This window comes from Fringilla coelebs (assembly GCF_963513975.1).
Source record: "Fringilla coelebs genome assembly, chromosome: 16".
NCBI classification, from domain to species: domain Eukaryota; kingdom Metazoa; phylum Chordata; class Aves; order Passeriformes; family Fringillidae; genus Fringilla; species Fringilla coelebs.
Genome location: NC_140042.1, coordinates 3,422,250 through 3,445,864, shown reverse-complemented (window position 1 = coordinate 3,445,864; position 23,615 = coordinate 3,422,250). Strand labels below are relative to the sequence as shown.

At 57.1% G+C, this 23,615-nt stretch overlaps 1 protein-coding gene across 1 annotated transcript; it reads right to left on the bottom strand.

Annotated features, from left to right (window-relative positions):
• Positions 1–7,204: 7,204 nt before the first annotated feature.
• Positions 7,205–21,522, bottom strand: MMD2 (monocyte to macrophage differentiation associated 2). Its single transcript, XM_084216407.1, has 7 exons — positions 21,416–21,522; positions 10,075–10,156; positions 9,274–9,434; positions 9,128–9,202; positions 8,753–8,854; positions 8,409–8,478; positions 7,205–7,949 (listed from the first exon to the last, which is right to left on the bottom strand). Exons 1-7 carry the CDS (start codon positions 21,460–21,462, stop codon positions 7,743–7,745), a joined length of 744 nt encoding a protein of 247 aa, XP_084072533.1. The 5' UTR covers positions 21,463–21,522; the 3' UTR covers positions 7,205–7,742.
• Between the last annotated feature and the right edge of the window lie 2,093 nt (positions 21,523–23,615).

Genomic DNA, 23,615 nt, shown 5'->3' with positions numbered 1-23,615 from the left:
TGAGCGGACTCAGTGGATGGCCCCCTCCTCTCCACCTGTAAGACTCTTTCTGCAGCCCCTTAGTCCCTTCCCCTCGGACTCCACACCTCTGATGATAAGGAAAGTTTGGATTTGCCTTAAACCCAAATTTGGTTCTGACCAGAAATGCAAATAACTGCTATTTTCTTTTTTTCCCCAGAGCCAAATTTCACATTATCCTGAAAATTTTCAATTCTCTAATGGAGAAATGGGGACAGACAGGCAGCCACCCCTCAAACTGCTGCTTGGTGAGCCCCTGTGCTTCCTCTCCTCGCATCTGCAAGCAGCTCCAGCTGAAAATTTACCATCCAGATTAGGGACAGGAAACCACGTACAGCCACAGTTATTATTTTTGGGTGTAAAAGATTTCCATGTTCCATTCTGCTCCAGTTAGGATGCCTTTCTCTCACTCAGCTTACCACCCGGATTTGTACAAACTATTAACACTCAGCTGCTCTGGGTCAGATCCAGGTTTTTCCAGAAATCATTTCCATCTCCTTTCTTTCAGATTAGTGATAAAAACACCAAGTCCACATTACCAGCTAGCAGTGCCCAGCAGTGATAATCTCCCTGATAACTGCCTTGGAAATGGATCACGTTTATTTAATACCAGCTTTCTTGACACTGTGCAATATCAGCTCTAAATACTGGACTGGATTGACTTTTTTAATACTGGAAAGTGCAGATTTTTACAAGAATATCACCTCCCATAACTCAACTGCTTCTCAGGAGTGTATTACAGCCAGAGAGTCACCTCTCATGTTGGAGACTGAAATAATTTCTTGCCAGGAGTTATTTTCCATACAGCCACGTTGGATGGCAGGAATTTATTCCTGGTGTTGAAGTCTTTAATCAATTGAAGCCCGAGCCAGGTTTCTCCCTCTTCTCCCTGGAGGGATGCTATCAAGCCAATCAACCTGTAGCTACCAGGTCATCTTCTTCCCTTTTGGGAAGAGCAACAACACCATTAAAACGCTTTTTAATCATCTGGAATTTCCCCGGGGCTCATCCCAGCACACGGATGGGTGGTGAGATTTCAGCTATAACCACCCCAGAACAGGAACCAGAAAAGCTGTTTCCTCAGATCTTTGTTTGAAATTTTTTTCTTTTTTTTTTTTCTTAATGGAAACCGCTGGAGTGGCAGCCCCGGACTAACGGCGATGACCGCAGCCTGGATGCTGCGAGTGGAGGGAGAGGCCGCTCCGGCGCTGCAATGTGGAACAAATTAGAACTCGGAGAGCAAAGGAAATGAGAACGCCCTGGTGGCTTTGACGTGCTCTCCTCGGCTCCAAATCCTGCCCCGCTGCAGATGCCCAAACCCCTCGGCTCCGACCGAGCCCCCCACTCCCTTCCCTTCGCTCCAGAGCCCGGCCTTTCCTTGTGCGAGTGTTATCCATCTAATCTAGGGGCAGACCGGAGGCTGATGATGTCCATGGCTCTCTCGGTGCCGTCTTTAGCCGGATCAGGGCGGGTAAACTCCTTAGCACGTTATTATTAGCAGCAGGCACCCTGCAGCAGCCCGGACCCGGGACTGTTCCAAAAGGATGGAAAAACAGCCCCGCAAAGAACCAACAGCTCGCCCCAAAGGCACCTATCGCTCCACAAACATTGTAACAGTCTGGGACCTGAATCCGCAAGGACAACGGGAGTCCTTTTAGCAGGTTTTCTTTTCTTGGCGGTTTCTTTCCCCCTGTAATTATTTTACAGGGTCTTTTGAGCCGCCAACGTGCACCAGCTCTCCGGTAATGCAGCAGTGCAAATGCCAGCCCTCTGCCCGGGCAGCTCTATTCACACACCCCAGAAACCCTGCACAAAAAGCATTTGCTTTCTGCTGCCTCCCGAGCTCCACAGTCTCCGTAGGCTGCCTAATTATAAGACCTTAGCAATAATTTTTTTTTTTTTTCCAGCGATAATTAACTGGTCCTGGAGAGAGCTGAAAATAAGCACTTCCCAAGCAAGTAGCAAACTCCCCTGAGTTTTCCCTGCTAAAGTTACAACTCAGCATGAAACTGCTCCAGCCTCACAGGGACACAGATCATCTCAGCACCTCCCTGCCACGGCCTGGGATGCCACCACAGTCGCAGGCGGCTGAAAACAGGTGACATGGCAGGTATGGGATAGCAGCGGGATCCCAGGGGTCGTGCAAATGGACAAAGATCCCGAGGGGTATGGAATGGGGAGAGGGATCCCAGGGAGTGTGCAAGGGGCAGAGGAAGCCCAAGGGGCATGCGGCTGGGAGAAGGATCGCAAGGAGCGTGCAGTGGGGAGGCAGATCCTGAGGGATACGGAATGGGGACACGGATTCCAAGGAGAGTTCAGCGGGGGGAAGCAGCCCAAGGGGGATGGAACGGGGATGATCCCAAGGGATGTGCGATGAGGCACGGGCCCGCAGGGACAGGCGGTGTGGGGGAAGGCTCCCCGTGTGCCCGGCCGTGGGACCGGGACCCTCGGGCGCTGCGGTTCCCGTCACAGCCCTCCCGCCGGCCGTGCCCGGTGCGGCTCCGCGGGCAGCGCGGGTCTCCCACGGCAACCGGACAAGCCCCGAGCGCCGCGCTCCTCCCGCCTCCGCTTCCCAGGGGACGAGAAACAAACGCTGCCGGCCCGGCGCAGCGAGGGTGTCCGGGGGCGCAACAGCGGGGATCTGCCCCCCAAGAAAGGGGGGGTCCCGGGGGTAGGGTCCGCCTTCGCCCCCCGCGCCCCGCGGCCCCGGTACTCACCGTCAGAGCGGGGCAGGCTCGGCGCGACCCCGGCGGCGGCAGCGCCCGGAGCCGCCGGGGCTGCGCGGGGACCTCGGGCCGGTCCCGTCCCGCCGGGGCGGAGCGAGCGCGGCTGCGGCGCCCCCCCGCGGCCGCCACCGGCACTGCCCGCGGCCACCGGAGCGGAGCGTCGGGATCGGGGAAGGGTCGGGATCGGGGAAGGGTCGGGATGTGGGGAAGGGTCGGGATGAGGGAAGGGTCGGGATCGGGGAAGGGTCGGGATCGGGGAAGGGTCGGGATGAAGGAAGGGTCGGGATGTGGGAAGGGTCGGGATGAAGGAAGGGTCGGGATATAGGGAAGGGTCGGGATGTGGGGAAGGGTCGGCATGTGGGGAAGGGCCGGGATGAGGGTAAGGGTCGGGATGTGGGGAAGGGTCGGGATGTGGGGAAGGGTCGGGATGTGGGAAGGGTCGGGATGTGGGAAGGGTCGGGATGAGGGAAGGGTCGGGATCTGGGAAGGGTCTGTACTAGGAAAGGTCAGGATTTGGGCAAGGGATGGGATATAGGAAAGGGTCTGGATTTGGGAAAGAGTCTGTACTGGGAAAGGTCAGGATTTGGGAAAGGGTCTGTACTGGGGAAGGGTCAGCACTGGGGAAGGATCGGGATGTGGGAAGGGCGGGGATGTGGGAAGGGGGCTCTGCCCCACTCTCTGAGACCCCGCCTGGGGCACTGCATGCAGCACTGGGGTCTGCAGCACGGAAAGACGTGGAGCTCTTGGAATGAGGCTGCAAAGGTGTTCCAAGGGCTGGAGCACCACCCCCATGGAGCCAGGCTGAGAGAGCTGGGGATGATCAGGATGGAGAGGAGAAGGCTCCAGGGAGACCTTAGAGCCCCTTCCAGTGCCTAAAGCGGCTCCAAAAAAGAGGAGAGGGACTTTGGGCATGGAGGACAGGACAAGGGGGAATGGGTTCCCACTGATAGAGGGCAGGGTTAGATGGAATATTGGGAATAAATTCTTGCCTGTGAGGGTGGGGAGGCCCTGGCACAGGTTGTCCAGAGAAGCTGTGGTTGCCCCATCCCTGGAAGTGTTCCAGGCTGGGTTGGAAGTGGCTTTGATCACCTTGGTCTAGAGGAAGGTGTCCTTGCCCACGGCAGGGGCTGGAACAAGATGAGCTTTAAGGTTCCTTCCAACCCAAGCCTTTCTAGGATTCTGTGAAAATGCCAGGAGCAAGCCAGGCAGGGCTCTGCAGGCAGCAGCACCTCAGCTGCACAGGCTGGCTTTGGCCAAACAGGTTTTATCAAACAGGCTCCAGAGCTGACCTGGAGACTGCTGAGGGTGCACACAGGCTGGTGCCTGAACGGGGTCAGGGATGGATCACTGCTGCACTGCAGCTGTTCAAGCTGAGATGGCCCCTGACTCTCTGCTTCCCTCGGTGCAAATGTCTCCTTTTGGTAAAGGGGTGTTTCCCTGTCAGGGGTGCTCTGGGTGGGAAAGCAATTCTGCCACCCAGACACCCTCGGGGAACGACAGCACCAAAGCAAAGTCAGGAGGCCTCCCAGTCCAGCCCAATTGCCAGCAGCACAGGAATGCTGGGCGAGGTGGAAGTTGTGGGTCAGGTTTGGGGGTGAGTTCAGCTGCCCCTGGAAGCAGGGAACCCTCCCTGGCTTTCTGGGAAAGCTGCTGAGCACGGCAGCCTGGGGGAATGCAGCAGGGTAATTATGGCAGAGAGGGCAGACAGTGCTCGACAGAGCCCAGGCCAGGCAGCTCCAGCACAGGGGAAATTCTCCCCCTCCAAGAGGAGCCAGTGCCCACAGGAGGGGCTGGTGGGGTGGTGGGTCTCCTCTGTGGGGTCAGCCAGGAGCTGTGCTTACCCCCTGCCCAGTCTGCCACAGATTTTTCTCCTCCTCCTCCTCTGGCATCCTTCATCCCCCTCAGTGCCAGCCCTGGGGCTCCCTCCACACCTCAACCTCTGACTCAGCCACGAGGAGGGGAAATGGCAGGGCTGGAGCAGGCTGTGCTGAGATGCTGATGAGTCTTCAGCCAGCACCTCTGGGCACAGGGGCACTGTCAGCCAACTCACTGATTTATTTATCTGTTTGTTTGTTTGTTTGTTTGCTCAGCAGCTGGCAGTGCCATCCCTGCACCGAGGTGAGTCAGTGCTCAGCATCCCTGGGCCCTGCAGTTGGTTGAGTGGCTCCTCTCCTCACCAGGGAGCAAAGCCACGTGGGATGAGTCAGACAGAAAATGAGTTTATTTCCAGATGCTGCAGGGGAACTAATTTTGATTTAACAAGCAGGCAAGAGTGAGGTATCTTGAGTTTTTATTTCGATCCTACTCCACAGGAAACAACATCCACTAGCGTTATCTTCCTTACATTTGTTTGTATTTGACCCAATACTGTGTTAAATATAAAATACTGATTGAACAAGGATGGATGGTGAAAAACATGAGATGCTAAAAAGATCCCTCGAGCCCTCCTCCACAAACATCCTGAATGTTACGAGTCATTTAAAATTAGTATAAAACAGGAGGACAATCCAATAACTTGCTCTGTGTCCCCCATGCTTTGCAAGGGGGATTTAGGAGCAAGAGGAGAGGGGGAGCCTCTCACTTACAGAGAAGCCCACGCTGCAAATCCAGGCTGAAGGCAGGGAGGCGATTTCCCAGCAGAACCTGGCCATCCACTCCTGCCTGGGTGTCCAGCCCTGGATTTTCAGCAGGAGGCTGGGATGAAGCAGCCTCAGAAAGGTCCTTCTGGCACCTCCCTGTGCCTCAGGAGCCCTTGGGACACGTTTAGGGCCAAAAGACCACAAATGGCAAAACAGTTTCTGAATAAATCCCTCGGGGTGAAGCCCTTGGGCAAAGCAGGGTGTTGGTCCCTGGCATCCTCAGCCCTGCCAGGGGACGTTTGCCTGGGGCTGGGAGTGCTGTTTGCCTGGCCTGACCCCAGGCTGGCTCCCCGTGGCGTCTGGGGACAGGGGGAGGAGAGCTGGAATTGTCACCGTGCCCCAGGGCGGCTCTGGGAGCCTGCTCCCCCAGACCAGTGAAAACTGAAGCAGTGTTTGTGCTGCCCTCCAGGTGCTTCACGGGGCCCTCACACGAGCCCTGTGAGGTAGGTCAGGGTCTTCACCCCCATTTTACAGATGGGGAAACTGAGGCACAGAGAAAGGTAATGACTTGCCAGAGAGAAAATATGGCATCTCCCATTCTGGGACCTCTGTATCCTGCTATTCCAACCCTGGGTATGCTCCATAAACTGCTGGTTGCTCACAGCTCGTCCTTCTCCACCTCTCCACCTGCAGCAGGCGACAGGGCCAGGGCTGGGCAGAGCAGCAGCAGAGTCTGGGCTCACACCAGCTCGTTCACCCCCAGCCCCAAGACCACCCATCACCCCCAGGGCAGTCCCAGCCCAAAGGCTGCTTTGGGGGGCCCTGGGCACAGACCCCCAGCAGCCCCAGGCCGGGCTGGGGTGCCAGGGACAGCTCCCAGAGCCTTTTACAGGAACCTCCTGCCTGTAGAAGTGAAAACCCAGCAGATATTTCTGCCAGCCTGACAACCACAGGCACCACGTCAGGAGGGGGTGAGTATCCAGATGCTTCCTCTTTGGTAATTGCTGCACAGTGGCACAGCCCTGGAGAGCCAGTCCTGGGGGGCCCTCAGCTCTGCTCAGCTCCCTGGAATACTGCTGGAGAAACAGGAGGTGTGGGATGGTGGCCATAAATCTCCTTCACTTGCCACATCATGCCAGAGGCTGCAGCTGTGATTAATCAGAGGCCAAAAAGAGGTGATGGGCAATTGATTCCTTGGGGGCTGATGGGGAAGGTGTAGGCACAGCCCAGCACACACCACACCCTCCTGGCTCCAGCAGCTTTGCCAGGGTGTTTGGGGAGCAGGATCAGGTGTGGCTTTGCCATTCTGCTGCTCCCAGCAGCTGGATGGATGTCCCATGTCCCACTGGCCTGTGTGGCCATGGTCAGGCATCTGAAAACTGAGCATCCCTGGCATCTCTCCATCACAGCTCACACCCAGGCTTCGTGTGGATGCATTCCTGCCCTGCAGCAATCCTGGGAACACCAGGAATCTTTCCAAAAGCGGAATTAAATCTGATGAGCAACAGGTTCATCAGCAAAATGGGAGCAGAGAAGGCAGGTAGCCCCGTGACCCCAGTCCAAGGAGGTTCTCTTCCCTCCCTCCAGGAGAAAGGGGCTTCCCTGGGCTGACCCCAGTCAGGGAGATGCCAGGAGCTGGATCCCACTCTGCTCCCTGCTGAAGGCACACGTGCAGCAGGGCCTGGGAGCAGGGCTGTGCTTCAGGCTGGCACCAGGCTGGAGAGGGAAACCAAGCATTCCAGGGAGAAAAGGTCCACAGGGGATCCCAGGGATGTACGGATGAGTTGTGCACTTCATATTGGCTTAGAGAAAGGGTTTCCCAGTGCTCAGGGACTGGGATGCCCTGGAAGAGATTCAAGTTTCAATCTCTTGTAAGGCTTGTTGAGCATGGACCATCCCCTCAAGGGCTTGGGATGGAGCTGTTAGTGCTGACAGGACTCAGGAAGATTTAGGAGCCGGACCAGGTGGTGCAGGGGTATCACCACATCCCTCTCCACCACTGGCTCTCTCCCCTCATCCTGACTCCTCCAGTCCCCTCAGTGGCCCACCCTAAGGACGCCAGGAGCCAAACCCAGGGTGTCATAGCCAGGGGCATGTGGGGCCAAGGTTCCCAGTCCCGTGGGATGCTCAGGACCAGGTGAGTGAGCGAAGCTGCAGTGAGTGGTCACTCCTACCACCCACAGCCCAGCCAGTCACTGTGCTCTGAAACCTTTGCCTAAAAAAATAAACAGTTCCCGAGGTTAAAAAAGAAAAATATCTAAAATCAACCTCCAGGCTCTCCTGTCTGTGAGGGAAGGGCACCAACAGCTGCTGTCCACGGGGCGAGGGGGTGGCTTGGGGCGAGCCCACGGCGCAGGCTGTCACCAGTGCCCTCCGTGTCCCCGCGTGCCAGGTGGCACAAACAACGTCTCTAAGGCTTCTACCGGGGGGAGGTTTTGGTGTCCAGTGCCCCAGGCTGGTAGAGGTACCTCCAGATGGCATAGTAGTGGATGCCAGCTCCCAGGGCCACGAAGAGGTGCCAGATGGCGTGGGCGAAGGGGATGCGCCCGTCGCTTTTGAAGAACACCATGCCCAGGCAGTAGAAGAAGCCACCAGCCACCAGCTCCAGGAGGCCGTCCCTGTTGGGCTGGGAGCAGGCAATGCTCAGTGAGGCCAAGGGAGCTGCCCTCTCCCCACCACCCCTCTGAGACCAGCAGTGGTGTCCAGCTGCAGCTCTGGGCTTCTCTGCCTTCTGCTACACCCTCCTCTCCAGCAAGGCAGCAGGGGCCCAGCAGCCCTGGGAGAAATGGAACTAGATGATCTTTAAGGTCCCTTCCAAACCAGACCATTCTATGATTGTGTGATCCTACCATCTTCAAATGACAGAGCCCAGAAAGGAGATCTGGGGGAGATGCACGTGGTGCCTGCTGGGCACCCAAAGCACCTGCAAAACCAAGGTGAGCCACTCACATCAGGGATGGTTTTATCCCTCACACAGCCTGGAGACTGCACCAGCCCACAGGAGAGACAAATTGCTCCAAGTTTTCAAATCCCTCCTGGGATTTGTCCCTCATGCTGGGCCCAAGTTCTTCCCAGCAGGGCTTACCATGGAGAGGATGACCAAGGCGGGGAAGAAGCCCATGATCACGTAGCACACCAGCTCCACCAGCTTGTACCTGCAGCAGACAGAGAGACAGCTTGGAGCAGGGACAGAGGGAGGCTGAGCTTTATGCTTGGCATTTCCACAGCAGTGCTACAGGGAGAGGGGCGGCAGCGCCATCGCAGCAGGTCCTCGTGTGCAGACTGACTCGGGACCTGGCACTCCAGGGCGACGTCCGGGCCTTTTGGCTTTTTATTTGGTGCCACCCCGTGGAGGAAGCGACTCACGGCAGCAGTCCCTGCTCCGTGCCCGGTCCCACCACCCGGGGCTCGGGGGGCGCAGGCACTCACCGCTCGTGGAAGAAGAAGACGTAGATGGTGCCGATGGATGCCATGATCCAGATGATCCAGCGCATGTGGGAGGCCCAGGGACCCAACTCCCGCAGGTTCAACCTGCAAGAGCCAGGGCTGTGGTGAGGTGGGTCCGGGGCAGCACCCTGGACTGGGCTCAGCCCCTCACCCCCGTGGCTATCCCACCACAGGGTCCTCCCAACTTGTAGCTTCGAGAGGCTGGAATTCATAGGATGGGAAGGTATTGTGGAAAGGGGTGAGGTACAACCTCAAGAAGGAGCAAAGCCAGAGAGGGAAACCCTTTTTGTTGGAACCAGGATGATGTTTTCCCCTCCAGTGGGGCCAGGTGAAGGCCCCCAGCCAGCAGCAACTCACCAGGGAGCGTAGGAGGCGGCGATGAAGAAGTAGATCACCATCCTGTCAAACATGTGTAGGCAGTGCTCCACAGTCCTGCAGGACAGACAGATGGGTCACAGCAGATCCAGGCCCTCTCCCCCTTCCCAAGCAATCAGGGGTGGTACCTGAGATGCCTCTTCTTCCAGGAGATGGTGTGGAAGATGGTGGAGACAATGAAGAGGCTGGACAAGCCAAAGCCATAGATCCAGGCTGAGATGGTTTCCCACTGGTCATCAGAGAGGATGTAGAGGATGGAGCTGCCGAGGATGCTGGGCAGGATCCAGAACTGGAAGGGGAAGCAAAGCCACTGTTAGCTCTCTGCATTTCCACTGAGCAGCTACAACAGAGCCTCCATTTCTCCTTTCAGGTGTTTCTTTAGCTTCTGGTCAAAGCTACCACCCCTAAGGGGCAGGCAGGGTCCCTCCCTGCGTGGTGCAGCTCCAAAATAGTTTGTCCAGAAGGTAGGGAGGAGGAAGGCACAAGGAGGATGACTGTCTCTGAGTCATCTCCCAGGACTCAGACTGGGAACTGTCAACTCCCAAAAGAAACCCTGGTGGGGGGAGAGGACCCTCCCACTGCTACACAGGCAGCCCCACGGGCACTGCCACAGCTCTTGCTGTGAAAAAATCCATTTTCAGGGAGCTTTGAAAACACTCCTGCCCCACCAAGCCCACAGCCATCTTCCCCAGGGACATGGGGCCGCAGTAGGGGAGAGCAAGGGAGTTGCAAATCGACTTCCCAGGGCAGGAGGAGGGAGAACATCCCAATCCCCAGGAGCGCATCTGCCTCACCACAGCCCTCAGACTCTCGGTGACCGCCCCTGGGCTGAACAAAGATGGTTTTGGGTGTCCCTTGAGGCTCCTCAGTGGATCCCCAGAGAGATGAGCACCGTCCTCCCTCTCCCAGGGACAGTGACAGGGACTCACAGCGTGGGTGGCACAGTTGGCTGCGTGCTCGTATTCCGTGGGCTGGTACCTGCAGTTGGACGGGACACGGTGATTCATGAACCTGCAGAGGGAGGGGTGGAGAGAAACACACTCAGGGGACAGGGATGGAGCCAAACCCTTCTGGAGGGGCCAGCACAGGGCAACCCCAGCCTGCAGCCCTGCCATGGCTCAGCTCTGCCCCAGCTGCCCTGCAGAAGGGACCCCAGAGCACAGCGTGTCCCTCTGGCTGTCCCCAGGTGCCAGGTCCCCAGGTCTTGCTCAGCCATGGCTGAGGCTGAAGCAGCTCCTGGGAGCTGCTGCTGCTGCTTGGGGAGCAGAAGGCAAGAGCCAGCTCTGGCTGTGGCTGTGGGCAGAGGTGGGAAGAGCCCCAGCAACAAAGAGGGAAGACAGGGCACTGGGCAGACCTGTGGGACCCCAACCCATCCAGGGGTGACACCTTCCTGTCACAGCAGCATGGCCAGCTCCAAAAAGGGTATCCCTGCAATGCCTTTGGTTTCTGGGTACCACCTGCATCTACCCCCAGGGTTGCACATCCCTGCCCTTCCTTGGAAACCTGCATCTTTATTTCTGTTTCTCTTAGACTTAGGAGGCATCAGCTTGCTCTTGGTGTTCACAGAACTGTACTGATTTCCCCTGCTGGAGCAACACACAGAGGGATAAAAAACAGTGTCACTGCATTTCTGGGTGTGTAACAACAAATTAAATGTGCATAAAAAACAGCTCTGAGCACAGCCTCGTTCACCACCCTCTTCTGGCAGGAGACAGCAGTGGAGGCTTAGCAAAGGGAATGAGAAACAGGGAAATGGAGAGGGTTCCTTCCCTGCTCCTGAGAATCAGGGATTTTAGGACTTTTCCTGCTGTGGCTCAGGTCAGGGCAGCCAAGCTGAGCTGCCAGGCAGGACCTGGGCTAGTTGCTCCCTGCTTGCCCCCAGCTCCAGCACCATCTGCAGCCTTTCACAGCTGAGTTGTGCCCAGCAAAGGGGCTCAGGGGCTGGCAAGACCTTGCTGCTGGGCACAGGGTGATGCCTCAGGCTGGGATGCTTGGAAAGGCAGGAAAAGCCCCCTCTCCCTGTCCACAGGCCACCCACCACGCCTGTGTGGGCTCCTCTGCCATGTCCCACTGGCTTGGCCCCACTGCCTGTTAAAGCTGAGCCAGGGTGGATTAAATAGCTCCAATGACAAGGATCTGGTGTGGGGGGAATTGTGCACCCACAGCGGGGTGAGGGGCACCCCAGCAGGTGACAGTGACAACCCACAGAGGGGCCCTGTCCCCAGCCCCTGCCCTGCCTCCTGCCAGACCCTGGCACTTCGGGAAGACATTCATGGTCCTCATCACCAAAAAATGTCTGGAATGAGGAGGGGGAATGAAGGGGCCGAGCTGCCACAGCTCTGCTCCCCACAGCTCACCGGGGGTGAAGGGGGGCTGAGCAGGGAGGCTGGGCATCCCTGGGGACACGGCTGTCACCTCCACCCCGGGGACACCAGGGATGCCCTCCCCGTGCCACCAGTGCAGCCCCGAGGCTGGCAGGGCTGTGCTGGAGCCACGTCCCCTGGCAGGAGGAGGCGACTGTCCCCAGCGTTGCCAGGAGACTGTCCCCAGCTCCCCTTCACTGTCTGCTTCCCTTTATTTTCCCTTTTAATAATCAGGAGGAGGGGGGAGAGGGGAGGCCAGACGTCCACATGACGTCACAGTTGCTGAGGAAACACGTTCAAGGCCTTTTCCTTGGATTTATTGATTTTAACAAAGCCTGCTCCATCTTCCCTCTGCTCTGGCTGGTGCTGTTCAGAGCAGCGACTCAGAACCAATTCCACAGCCCCTCCCCAGGGCTGGGAGGCTCCCAGACCCTTTGGGAAGGTTTTCCTGGGGTGCAAATCTCCTCCCTAGCTCTGGCACAGGGGTAGAGAAGCTGGGAAGGACCACCCAAGCCATGTCCATGTAAGAAGGTTGGAGAGCATTTATGTTCCTGCAGCCCAGAGCTGTGCTGGTGTGGGGCTCCACAAACTCCTGCTTTTCCCAGAGGAACAATAGCCTTGAGAGCAATCTTTTTTGGGTTTTTTTGGACCTGGGGAGAGATTGCTCTTATTTTCCCACCCTGCTTTCTAGCAAGCATCCTGCTGTGGATGGTGGGAAACGGAGCATCACGGATGTGGGACCGGGTGGGTCAGCCTGAGCCCCACTTTTGGGGCCTGCATTGTGTTTTGGGGCTAATTTGGCACATTTCTGCGGTCCTCTGTGCTCCTGCTTTGCACAGCAGAGGGGAATTGCATTGCATAGGATGGGAAGAAGGTAAGAAAGGGATATAGCTATGTTTTTCCTCAGGAGAGCTCAGGTGGGTCTCTGAGCTCTCCTGAGGGCACCAAGACAACCTGGATCACTCCATGGTCACCCCCCTGGTCACATCTCCTGGCAAGGCAGGATCAGTCCCTGGCTGCACCTCATTTCCCAGGGGTGCAGAGGTCATTTCCTGCCCTGCTCTCCTGGGATTCTGTGGACCAGCTCGTGCCATCCCTGTGCAGGGGTGCGGGGCACAGGGAGCCCTGCAGCATTCCCAGCCATACCCGTGTGCAGAGCCAGCTCCAGCCTGGACAGACAGATGGACACACCTGGAAACAGCACCTGTGATGCTTGGGTGCAGGAAGCCACCAGCAGGTGTTCACACAGCACTGGGTGCTCCAGGATGGCAGAGCCCAGGAGACAGAGAAGTCCAAAGACAGAGCAGGAGCAGGAGCAGGAGCAGGAACAGGAGCAGGAGCAGGAGCAGGAGCAGGAGCGTGTCCATTCCCAGGGTGCTGTGTGGGAAGCAGGGAACCAAAGGGTTCCCGGGCACCTTCTCCTCCTGGTGCTGCTCCTGGCACACTCCTACAGCTGCTGCCTGAAGGATGGGGGGGCTGCTGAGGGTCTGACCAGGGGTTATTCACAGCAGTCCCAGGGTTTTTGCCTGCCCTGCTCTCCCCTGGCCCCTTTCCCAGGGAGGGAGCCTGAAAAGGGCCAGTACAGCAGGCTCTGGGCAGGCAAACAATGAGCCCCTTGTCCCTGGGCAAAGTGCAGAGCTGCCTTCCCAGGCCTGCTCCTTTCTCCTGCTCTTTCTCCCACTCTGCTGGGTTGGGTTTTTTGTTGTTTGGTGGGTTTTTTTGTTGTTTTTTTTTTTAAATATGGCTTTAGGGGTTTTTGCTGAGTTTTTAAAAGACTTTTATCCACCAACAAAATTCCAGCCTCCAAAACCGCACAGATCTGCCTGGCTCTTGCTTTGCCAGGGTGGGAAGAAGGGAAGAAAGGGATAGGGTTAAATTATTCCTCAGGAGGGCTCATGTGGGACTCTGAGCTCTCCTGAGGGCACCAAGAGAACCCGAATCAGTCACTCCATGGTCACCACACCCTCACTCAAGCAGAGCCATGGGACACTTTCAGGAAAGCTGTCCCCTGCACACACGAGGGGAGCAGCCCCAAAAGAGACCCAAGGCAGGTTGCAATCTGGGACAGGTGGGATTTATCCCTGCCTTTGACACAACTCCCTGGCTGGCCTCTGCCACACCTCTTCATGTCCCTCTCACTCCCCTTTCCCCTCTCTCCAAGTGAGGATAATAATTTTGACATCCTTTGGGCAAGCAGTGGGTGGATAATGTGAGGAGGGTGTGAAATCCCCACCAAGATGGGGATGGGGAGGTGTGAGCTGGGCTTCTGCCCTTGAGAAGGGCTGCTCCAACACCTGCCCTCCCCAGCCTGCCATAAATCAGGCTGTGCACGTGTCTGTGTGTCTGTGCACCCTGGGCTGGGTGCCACGGGCACAGAGGAGCAGTCAGCAAGCCCAAGGTCATCCCAGGTGACACAAATTTCCCCAGAGCAGCTCACCTCTACAGGTTTCACCTGCAAATGGATTATAAAAGGGCTGGGCTTGCTCAGGAGTCAGCCTAAAGCCTGTGGAGATGGATTTGGGGTGCACCCACCCTCCTGCCCAAGGAGCTGGGGCTTTTCCAAGCTGTGCTCCCTGCTGGGCAGTTTTTGGGATCTGGCTGCAAAGGAAGAGGATTTCTCCTTCCTCTTGTGCCTGGATGTCACAGCTGCTTTTAAAGCCACAGAGGAAGATCCTGGTGGTGGTCAGAGAGGAAGGCTGGAGGAAGGATTTGCTGGGTGTTGATCAGCAGTGGAGGGAAGCCCTGCTGGGGCTGCCCCTTGGTAGAATGAGTGGTGTGACGCCTGAGGTGTCAGTGATGGGGCAGGTGTGTCCCTGCAGGGCAGACTGGCCTCTCACTCCTCAGTGCATGGCCTGGGTGTGCTCTGTGCACAGCCAGCACAGATGTCAGGGCTTGCTCCTGGGGCTGGTGCACCCGTGGGAGCTGCTGTGGTGGCATCCCCACGAGCTGGGGCTTGGCAAGTGCCCTGCCCCTGATCTGGAGCCTGGCATGCTCCAGCTGCACCCCTGGTAAGAGGCTTCAATCCCTTGAGCTGGTGTGTGGTTTGGGATTAGCTGGGGAGCTGTGTGTGCTGGCGTGGAGCCTGGCTGCTGTTTGTGGCTCACAAGGTGCAGGACCACCAGGAACCCCCCCCAGATTTTACTGCTTTATCCAGCCCAGGAGCACTTGTGAAATCCTGCCTTTCCTTCCTAGCCAGTGACATGGGGATGCTCCACTGGGAAGCAGAAGCACCAGGGCTGACACTGCCCAGCAGTGCCATCTGCAGTGCCACCCACACGGGCACGGGTGGCACCTGCTGGGGCTGGATCCTCCCTTGCGCCCCATTCCTCAGAGCCTGCCTGCTCACACACGGCTCTGCTGCTCTGGAAGCAGCTCCTGGGCCAGGGGAGATGGGGCAGGCCTGGCCCTGGGCCCCTCCTGTGCCTCCCATCCCGTGGGAGAGGGGCAGCAGGGCTGATGTAGCAGGGCATCTCAGGGATTTCTCTGTGCCACACTTCCTAGCACAAGGAGCTGGCAGCTTGGGTAGGGAGCAGGAAATGGAAGGAGTTTTATCTAAGCCAGCACCTCCCCACCTTTCTCATGGGTAAATTCCCCAGATTTCTGGAGTAACCCACCCAGATTCCCCTGGGGCAAGCCTTGCTTCCACAGAGCGAGGCAAAAGGGGCAGCAGATCGAATCACCCCCCATCACCTCATCCCTCCCATCACCTCATCCCTCCCATCCCAGTTTTGCTCATTCCCAGCACTCTGATGTGTGTGAGCACCCTGGGCTGGCTGTGGACAGGGACAACCATGGGAGGCTCCAAGCCAGGCTGGATGAGCATTGAGCATTTCTGCACCCACAAGAGCCCATGCACACCCAGCAGGGTTTGGCTGGTGGTGGAAGCTCAGCAGTGATTCCCAAGAAGGGGCTAACTCCATATTCCCCTCCTGTGGGCAGGGATATTTCTTTTTCTCCCCAGCTCCCAGTGTGGATGGTATCTTTAACTCTTCCAAGGTAATTCATGACCCTGCAACCACAGCAGAGCTGTTTGTTTATTCACAACAGATGGGACTGGTGAGTGTTTCCCAAATTACTTTCTGAGCTGGGACTTCTTGTTTCATTTGGTGCTCATGAGACATCCAACAACAGCTGATTAGTCACAAAATGACTCTGATGTCCCAGGTGCTTTGTGAGTGTTGGAAGGACTGTTTCCAGAACTGCAAATCCTCTATTATTCATTAATTTCTTGTTTGGAAAGTCATTGTGCGTGTTCCTTGCTGCCTTGCCTTGAGCAAGGAGTCAGTGGGATAAATCCTGAGCTGGCTCTGCCTCTTTAACTGCAGCAGCCCAAGGAGTGAGTGTGACCACTGGATCCTGTGCCTGCTGGCACAAGATTTGGATAGTTTGAGGGCTGGAGCTTTCCCAGCCTCTAACCCTGGCTGTGGCTGTGAAATACAGGGGCAGGTGAGCTGTCCCAGGTTCATAAAACCTCCCCACAGCACAACCTGAGGGACACAGCCAGGCTCTCATTTGGGATTCCCAGATGCTGCTCCAGCACAAATCATATCTCCAAATTATTCTGTAAGAGAGCAAATGCCTCTGGACAGCAAAGGCACGGAAGGAAAATCATGTATTTCACCAGCCAAGCAGGCAGACAGTAACATTTCCATTAGTATTACTTACAACAGAGAGAGGGCTGTGTCTAATGCTGCTGCTCAGCACAGAGAGGAGCCAACTCCTTGCCCTGACCTGATGATCTCCTTCTGCATAAAATCCTTTCCTCAACAGCAGCAAGCCTGGGCTGTAAACTCAAACAGGAGCACAGAGTTGACTCCAAATTCTCCTGAAGGTCAGCACTGCTTGGCTCAGCTCAGTGGTCTCTGACTCACCCAGCAGGAATATGACACCTGTGGTATCATGTTATCATGAGAGGTTCAGTGTTATCACAGAGAGCCCCTCTGGACTCCCTCTGCATGAAAATGTTGAGTTTGTCACACCTGGAGGACCTGATCTGTGTGCTTGGCCGTGTCTGCTCTGCCCTTCTCAGATCCAGCCCCTGGCAGCAGCACCTCTGGGCACTCAGCAAGGGCTGGAATGAGCCATGCTCTTGTCCCCTCCTTTCTTTGGGAGTTGTACTTGTTGGCATGGCTTTGTCTCGCTGTGGAGCTGGGGGTGTGGGAAGGGAGGAGGAGGAGGAGGGGAGCCAGCCCTGGCAGAGCCCCATTTCTCACAGTCACTGACCTGCCAGGCTGGGCACTGCCTTGAATTTCCCATGGGTGGTGTTGGCTGCTGCCTCGTGAAGCTGGACACAGCAAACTGTGCCAAGGAATCACATCAGGCTGATATCCAACACCAGCTGAAGGAGGGGGAAGATCATGTGCTTCCCAGGCAGCCAAGAGACCGTCCTTGCCCCAAAAGCACCAGGCATGGGGCTTGGTTTGCCCTCTCATGGACATCTTCAGTGTGCTGGTCCCCACCTGGGTGCCCCAGCCCTGGCAGGGGATGGAACAGGGCAGTTTGAGTGGATATCCCATCAAAAATGCTGCTGTGAGAGCTTGCTGCCTTCCAAACACCTGGCTCCCATTATGCACCCTGTGCTGCTCCTGCTGGTGCCATTCTAGGAGGGTACCTGAGTCAGGCTGGCCCCACAAAGCCACCAGCATGGTAATATCAGCTGATCCCAGTTTTTCCAGGCATTTTGGGGGCCTCCCCATCTCTTGGAGCAGTGCCTTGTGCATCAGGGAGGATCTGTCTGCTCAGCTGGGGACAGACTGACAGGTCTTGATGGGGCTGGTGCTTGCAAGGTGAGCAGCCCCTGCCTCTCGAGGAGCTTCAGGCTGTGGTATCAACACTGAAAGCGTTTCCCTTCTCACTGCTTCATCCCACATGGGCTGTGGGGGAAGCAGAGCTCTTGGAAAGCATCTTGGAGTGCGTGGGAGCAGGAGAGGGCTGCTCATGTTTTCGTGGCAAAGCAATGGAGAACAGGTCCTTCCAATGTGGTTGCTCTGTCCAGGCTGTCAGCCTGGCATTGGTTTCCTTGTGTTTGGAGTCTGAGCACCCCAACATCTCCTGTTCCTCCTACTGCTGGTTCTCCTCTTCCTGTCTCGGCCAGAGGTGCTGGAATAGCTGGTGAATGTCTCCTTGCTCAATCATTACAGGTGCAGGGAGAAACAAGGAAGGTCTTCCCAGCTCTCTTTCCCCAAATTCAGAGGATTTGGGTTTGAGCAAGTGTAGAGCTCAGACCTCCATCCCCTCATGCTGGTGAGGAGGTGGCAATGCCTGCACTGCAGGCACAGGGAGGGGAGGACAAGCCTGGACCATGCACCTACAGACACCCCCACAGACCCCCTGCTCCCAGGCTAATGTGGATTTTCCCATCTGCCCCTCTTTGTGTTCCTCCATGCAGGGCAAGCCAAGCAAACAATAAGATTTAGAGCCTTTGCCATGGACAAACCAAGGAGCTGCTATCAGTTTGTGAGGATGATTCAGTGCCCTGCAGCTCCCAGCAGAGCCCTCTCCAGTGCTGCTCCAGAGATGCTGAAGCTGGCTGGGTACAGCAGCTCCCTGATTAATCACATTTCCTTCCAATTACAGCTCTGGATGGCCAAGATCTGGGAAACATTCAGTGTCCCCACAGGGAGATACTCAGCCCCATGGCAGCTAAGCAGGCAGGAAGGACCAGACCATGTTTGAGCTTAAACTGGGCCAAAAGAGGGTCAAAGCTGGTGGTGAGGGTCAAGGAGGGTTTGGTTACCAGCTCAGTGTAACCTGACCAATGAGCCCGGTGATAAAGATGCAGCTTGGTCTGAGCTGTTGGTCTGGGAGGGACCCAGCACCGTTTTGGTGAGCTGGGAGGAAGAGTGGAGGGGAGGAATAACCCTGTGGTGGCTGGATAAAGCAGGAGGAATCCCATCTGCTCACACCTGGTGCTGTGCTGGTGTCGTGGTTACACTCAGCCTGTGGGGCAGGAGATGGATATTGATTATCAGGGTTGTGAGTGCCAGGGAAAGCCTTGCAGCAACTGAGTTTGAAACTCCATTTCCCCAGGGTGTCAGTGGTGGAAGAGCCTCCCGGGCCCCACAGCAGAGCAGAAACCACCGAGTCTGTCACTTATAACCACAGTGTGCCCAAAAGGCACTGCCTGCACCCTGCTCCACCACGGTGGCAGACCCTCCCTTTGCTCCCTTCCCCTCTGCCCCAACTCTGCATCTCCAAAGCCCAGCCAGGAGGGATTGGGAGACAGCCTGGTGCTCCTCCAGCCCTGAGTTTTCTCCTGGCAGTTCACAGAACGTTCCCACATTGATCACGGCTTTTCATCTCTTTGTTCTCACACAACAGGTCTTTCATCACCACACTGTGTTTTATTTATTCCTTTTGGTGGGTGTATCAATGGCCAAGTTCCTCCTTTCTTGGTCCTGGCTCAAAATTAGATAAAATGACATGAAAAATGAAGCCTGTTCCAGGCTTTTCCTCCACAAGGAAAACTTTGATATTTTTTGGTTTTTTTTTCAAGGAACACCATAAGCAAGGCCACATTCTCTGAAAAGATGTTGCAAGATGGAATCATAGAATTGTTAAGGTAGGACAAGACCTCTAAGATGGGGTCTGACCATGAGCCCAGCACTGCCATGTTCACCCCTAAACCACTTCCCCAGGTGCCACATCCACATGTCATTTTGACAACTTCCAGGAATGGTGATTCAGCCACTTCCCTAGGCAGCCTGTTTTAATCTTTCCTAATATCCAATCTAAACTTCCCCTGGTGCAGTTTGAGCCCATTTTGTCTTATCCTGTCCCTCGTTCCCTGGGAGCAGAGCCTGACCCCCACCTGGCTGCACCCTCCTGTCAGTGAGTTGTGGTCACTGAGAAGGTCCCCCCAAGCCTCCTTTTCTCCAGCTGAGCCCCCCACAGCCCCCCCAGCTGCTCCTTATCAGGCTTTGCTCCATTATCCTTCTCTGGACCTTCTCCAGCACCCCAACACCTTTCCTGTAGTGAAAACTGAACACAGGATTTGACCCTGCTGCCTTGAAGGACACGTGCCACCGTGAGTCCCCTGGCTTCTGCTCACCCCAGTTCCCACCTCAGAGCTCCCTGAAAGAGCATCCCTGGCACAAAGGAAGGAGCAGCTTTAGAGTTTCCTTTGGGATATGCCCCGGCAGAGCATTTCCATGGAGAGCAGAGCTGGATGGAGGGGGATTATCCCACTGTTATTTTTGAGCACTGGGCTAAGAGGATCTCTGTGATGATACAGGAAGCCCTGGGTTAGCATCACGTGCTGGTGACTTCCTTGGGGTGAAAGCCAAGGGAGCTCCCATCCCCTGCTGCTCCCCACCCAGCCCTGGCACGCAGGGAGAGCTGGAGGATTCCCTGTGGATCTGCCACAGCCCCTGCCCTGCTTGTGGGCACCATCCCTGTAGTGCCTCATCCCTCTGACCAAGCTGTCTCCACAAAGGACCACCACGAGGCTGGAGCATGCTGATAAAGGATAAATCAAGCAACAGGTTGGCAGATGGGTTCTGCTGGGGGGACTGATGTCAGTGGGGCAGCCCCTGATCTGCTGCCCAGTTCCCAAAGAGCCTCTGCATCCCTGCCATGGGGTAAGGTATGATTTTCCTCCTGCCCTGGGGGTACAGAGCTTTGCTGGGTTCCATTTCCCCCAGCTCTGTCCTTTGCATGCCAGCAGGGTGGGGGAGGGTGGGGGTGTGAAAGTCTTGAATTCTCCATTTTCACAGGGTTTTGTGCCAGGCACGCTGTGCAGATCTGCTGGGTGCCTCCTGCCTCTTCGCCAAGCAAAGGTTATCAGGAGGCAGCTCCAGCCTCAAAAGGGTCTTTGAGCAAGTGGCCACGTTTCAGGCAGGTTTTGGAGATGCAAGTATGGATTTTCCCCACAGGACACCTGTAAGGAAAGGAGCTGATGGCTGGAGGGGGTCGGAGGATGGTCTCCTGTCCCTACCCAGACAAACATCCCTCAGGGATCCTCCTGCCTGGAGCAGGTGAGAAACACCATCACCACTTCTTATCACACAAGTTTTTCTCTGGTATCTACCCCTAACAGGACCACTGGGAGTCTGGAAGTGGCAGCACAGAGCTCAGTGCCCTCGGGAGCTGTGCCAGCCCCTGGGACCCTGCACAGGCAGAAAAACATCTCCACCACAGCCCCAGGGAGCCGGGAGCAAAGCCTGTCCTCGGCACAGAGCTGAGCACCCCCAGCAGCCGCGGTCCCCATCTGTGCAGCACCCGGTGCCGCCTGGCTCATCCCGGGCAGGGTTGTCCCCGTGTCACCTGCCAGCTCCCTCCCAAAGGCCACACCTGATCCCGCAGCCGCGCGTGTGGCCAAGCGCCCTTTGACCCGCGCTCAGCAATCCTCAGGTTTCCCCCCGCACAGGTAACACCGGGAGGTTTCCTGCTACACCTCAGCTTTCCAAACAAGCCCCGGCTGCTGCTGGAAAAGCTCCCTGGGGATTTCATGGAGGGAGAGAAGGATCCACCGCCCGTGCATCCCGTGGGGACCCTGTTGAGCCTGCGGCTCCAGGCTGGGAGAGCCGCCCCGAGGGGGTTTCACCGGGGTGCGGCGGGACCCTGGATCACATCGGTCCCTCCATGGGGGGGTCGGAGCCAGCGCTAGGGTCTGTCCCTCGGGAAGGCAGGATCCTGATCCTGCTCCCCGGCAGCGGGAGAGCTGCGGTGAAGTTAGACCCAGCGAAAGGCAGCGAAGGCTCCCAAGGATGCTGAGAATCCTTTAGGGATGCAGAAAAGCAGGTAGCCGAAGCCCAGCCCGCACTTGCCCTGTGCGCTGAGGCACTCAGCAGCTTTCCAAGATCCTTTCGGGTTCCTTCCCCGCCGAGCCGAGCCCGGGGAGGGGTCGGGGCTGTCCGGGGGCTCCGCGAGCACCGAGGGTCGGGGGCCGCCGCACCGACGGATTTACCTGGCGTAGCGCGTCTTCTGGAAATCCAGGAGCCGGGACACGAACATCGCGGCGGTGCCATGGGGGTCCCGGGCAGCGGCGGCTGCTCAGCCCCGGGCCGGGGGGAAAGTGCCGCCCGGGGGAACGGCACCAACTCGGCGAGCTCCGGCGGCCGACGAGGAGAAGGGGCGGCCGGTGCAGCCCAGCCCGGCACGGCACTGCCCGGCCCCGGCCCCCTCCCGCCCCCTCGGCTGCTCGGGAGAAGCGACACGGGCAAAACAAAGGCGACCTCCGGGAGGGGGGAGCCAGCCCCGCTGCCGCCCTCAGATGTGCAACGAGGAGGAGGAGGAGGAGGAGAAAAAGAAAGGGGGGTGGGGGGGGAATCCCTTCCAACTCTTCCCGGCCACAGCAACCTGCGCGATCTCCCTCCGCCCCCCGGCAGCTTTAAGCACAGCTAAAAATATCCCCCACCCTCCCCGCTGCCACCCCCGGGGGATCAAATAGCAGCAGATTTGAATTGAAAATGTGATTAAAGCATCGGGGAGGGGGAGAGCGCCGAGTGCCGGCAGTCAGACGCTTCCCCCGGTGCCCACCTGCTCCCCCCGGCCCCGCTGCCCACGGCTCGGTCCCCCCAAGGGTCTCCGAGGCATCTCTGCCCACCCCGGGGGCAGCGCCTTCCCCAGGGAGCTGGTTTGTTTGGCTTTGCTTTTATTTATTTGGTTTGAACATTTTTTTCCCCTTCATTTTCCAGAGGCTGGGGTGGGTGGGTCTGCCTCAGCCCCATCGCTGCGTGGTGCCCCGGGGAGGGGGCGCAGCTCCAGCACCCACCATCCCTCCCTGCTCAGGAGAAGGGGGACAAAGCAGCACGACAGCAAGGCAAGGATTAAGGGCCCCAAAATGAGCCCATCTCCATGGCAAAGCCTTCACCCCTCCCTCCTCTACATCACTCAAGTAGGCTCCTACAGGAGGTGACAGCCCGAGGAACACCTGAGGTTGGACAGCTCGGGGGGGGGGATGCAAAAGGTGATGGGGGCTTGTCTGGGGTCACACGGGTGTCATCCTTGGCACAGGGACTGCGGGCACCCTCAGGCCAGCAGCTGAGGGACAAGAAAGGAGAGGTCAGCAGCACCTGGAGGAGCAGAGCCTTGGTGACCCCAACAGCACCTTTCCTTCTGGAGCTGTGGCAGTGCTGAAGGGGGGACAGCTGAGGACATCCTGACGGGAAGGGCTGTGCTTGTATGGCCCCTTCCACGGGAAATTGAGCACACACAGCTCTTCCAAAAGCCAAAAGGAAGGAATCCCTTCATTCAAGGCATGAATTAATCCTGGCACCCTCTGCAAGCCCTTCCAAAAGCAGGTCAGTCCCTCGGGGGGTGCTGCAGGCGCAGCTGCTTTGTGGGGTGTCCCCCAGGCACAGCAGAAGCACCCCAGGAGCCGGCAGCAGGTTCAGCCTCCTGCACAATTCCCACTGTGGATGGAAGACACCAGTGGGGGACCAGGCAGGATCCAGGAGGTGCAGGGGCAACAATATAAACCCCATTTTCAGAAGGATATCTGGGACAGTCCAGGGCTGGCTGAGAATGGCAGGTCCAAGCTGAGATGCAGAGTGAGATCATCTCTGAAAACCTCTCCCACGCTCTGCCACTTAGCCAGGAAGGTTTTTTTTTCAAATTCCTTCCCCAGACGATGAGCTCTGGCAGAGCCTATGTCATGGTTCTTGTGCCCTGCTGTACCTGTTCTCTGGGCCTGAAGAAGGGAGGAATAAGAAAGGATGATAAATCACATTTACCAAAATAACCCCCATCCCCAAAGCCCCCAGCCCATGGCTGAGGGTGCTGGCAAGGGACACCTGAAGCAAACCATCCATCCCAAAATAGATCCATCTCAGAGGGCAAAAGGCAAATTGAATGAAAAATAAGTTACTATTTTTGAAGCCTGAATCCAGTTGTTATGGCAACCAAAGCCTGGAGCATGGTGCTGGGGAATGGCTCCAGCCCCAGCAATGCCTCCAGACCTGGCAGACAGGGAATCACAGGGGCTGCTCCAGGCTGGGGGGTGGAGATGTCCATGCCCACAGCACCTGTACCCCGTGGGGATGTGTCCCCTCCCTGCACAGCAGCTCTCCTCAACTCTGCCCACGAGCCCAGCTTGTTTTTCTTTCCTCTCCCATCCCTGGTGCACTCCCCACCTGGTAAAGATCTGAGCAATTGTAAGGAGAAAT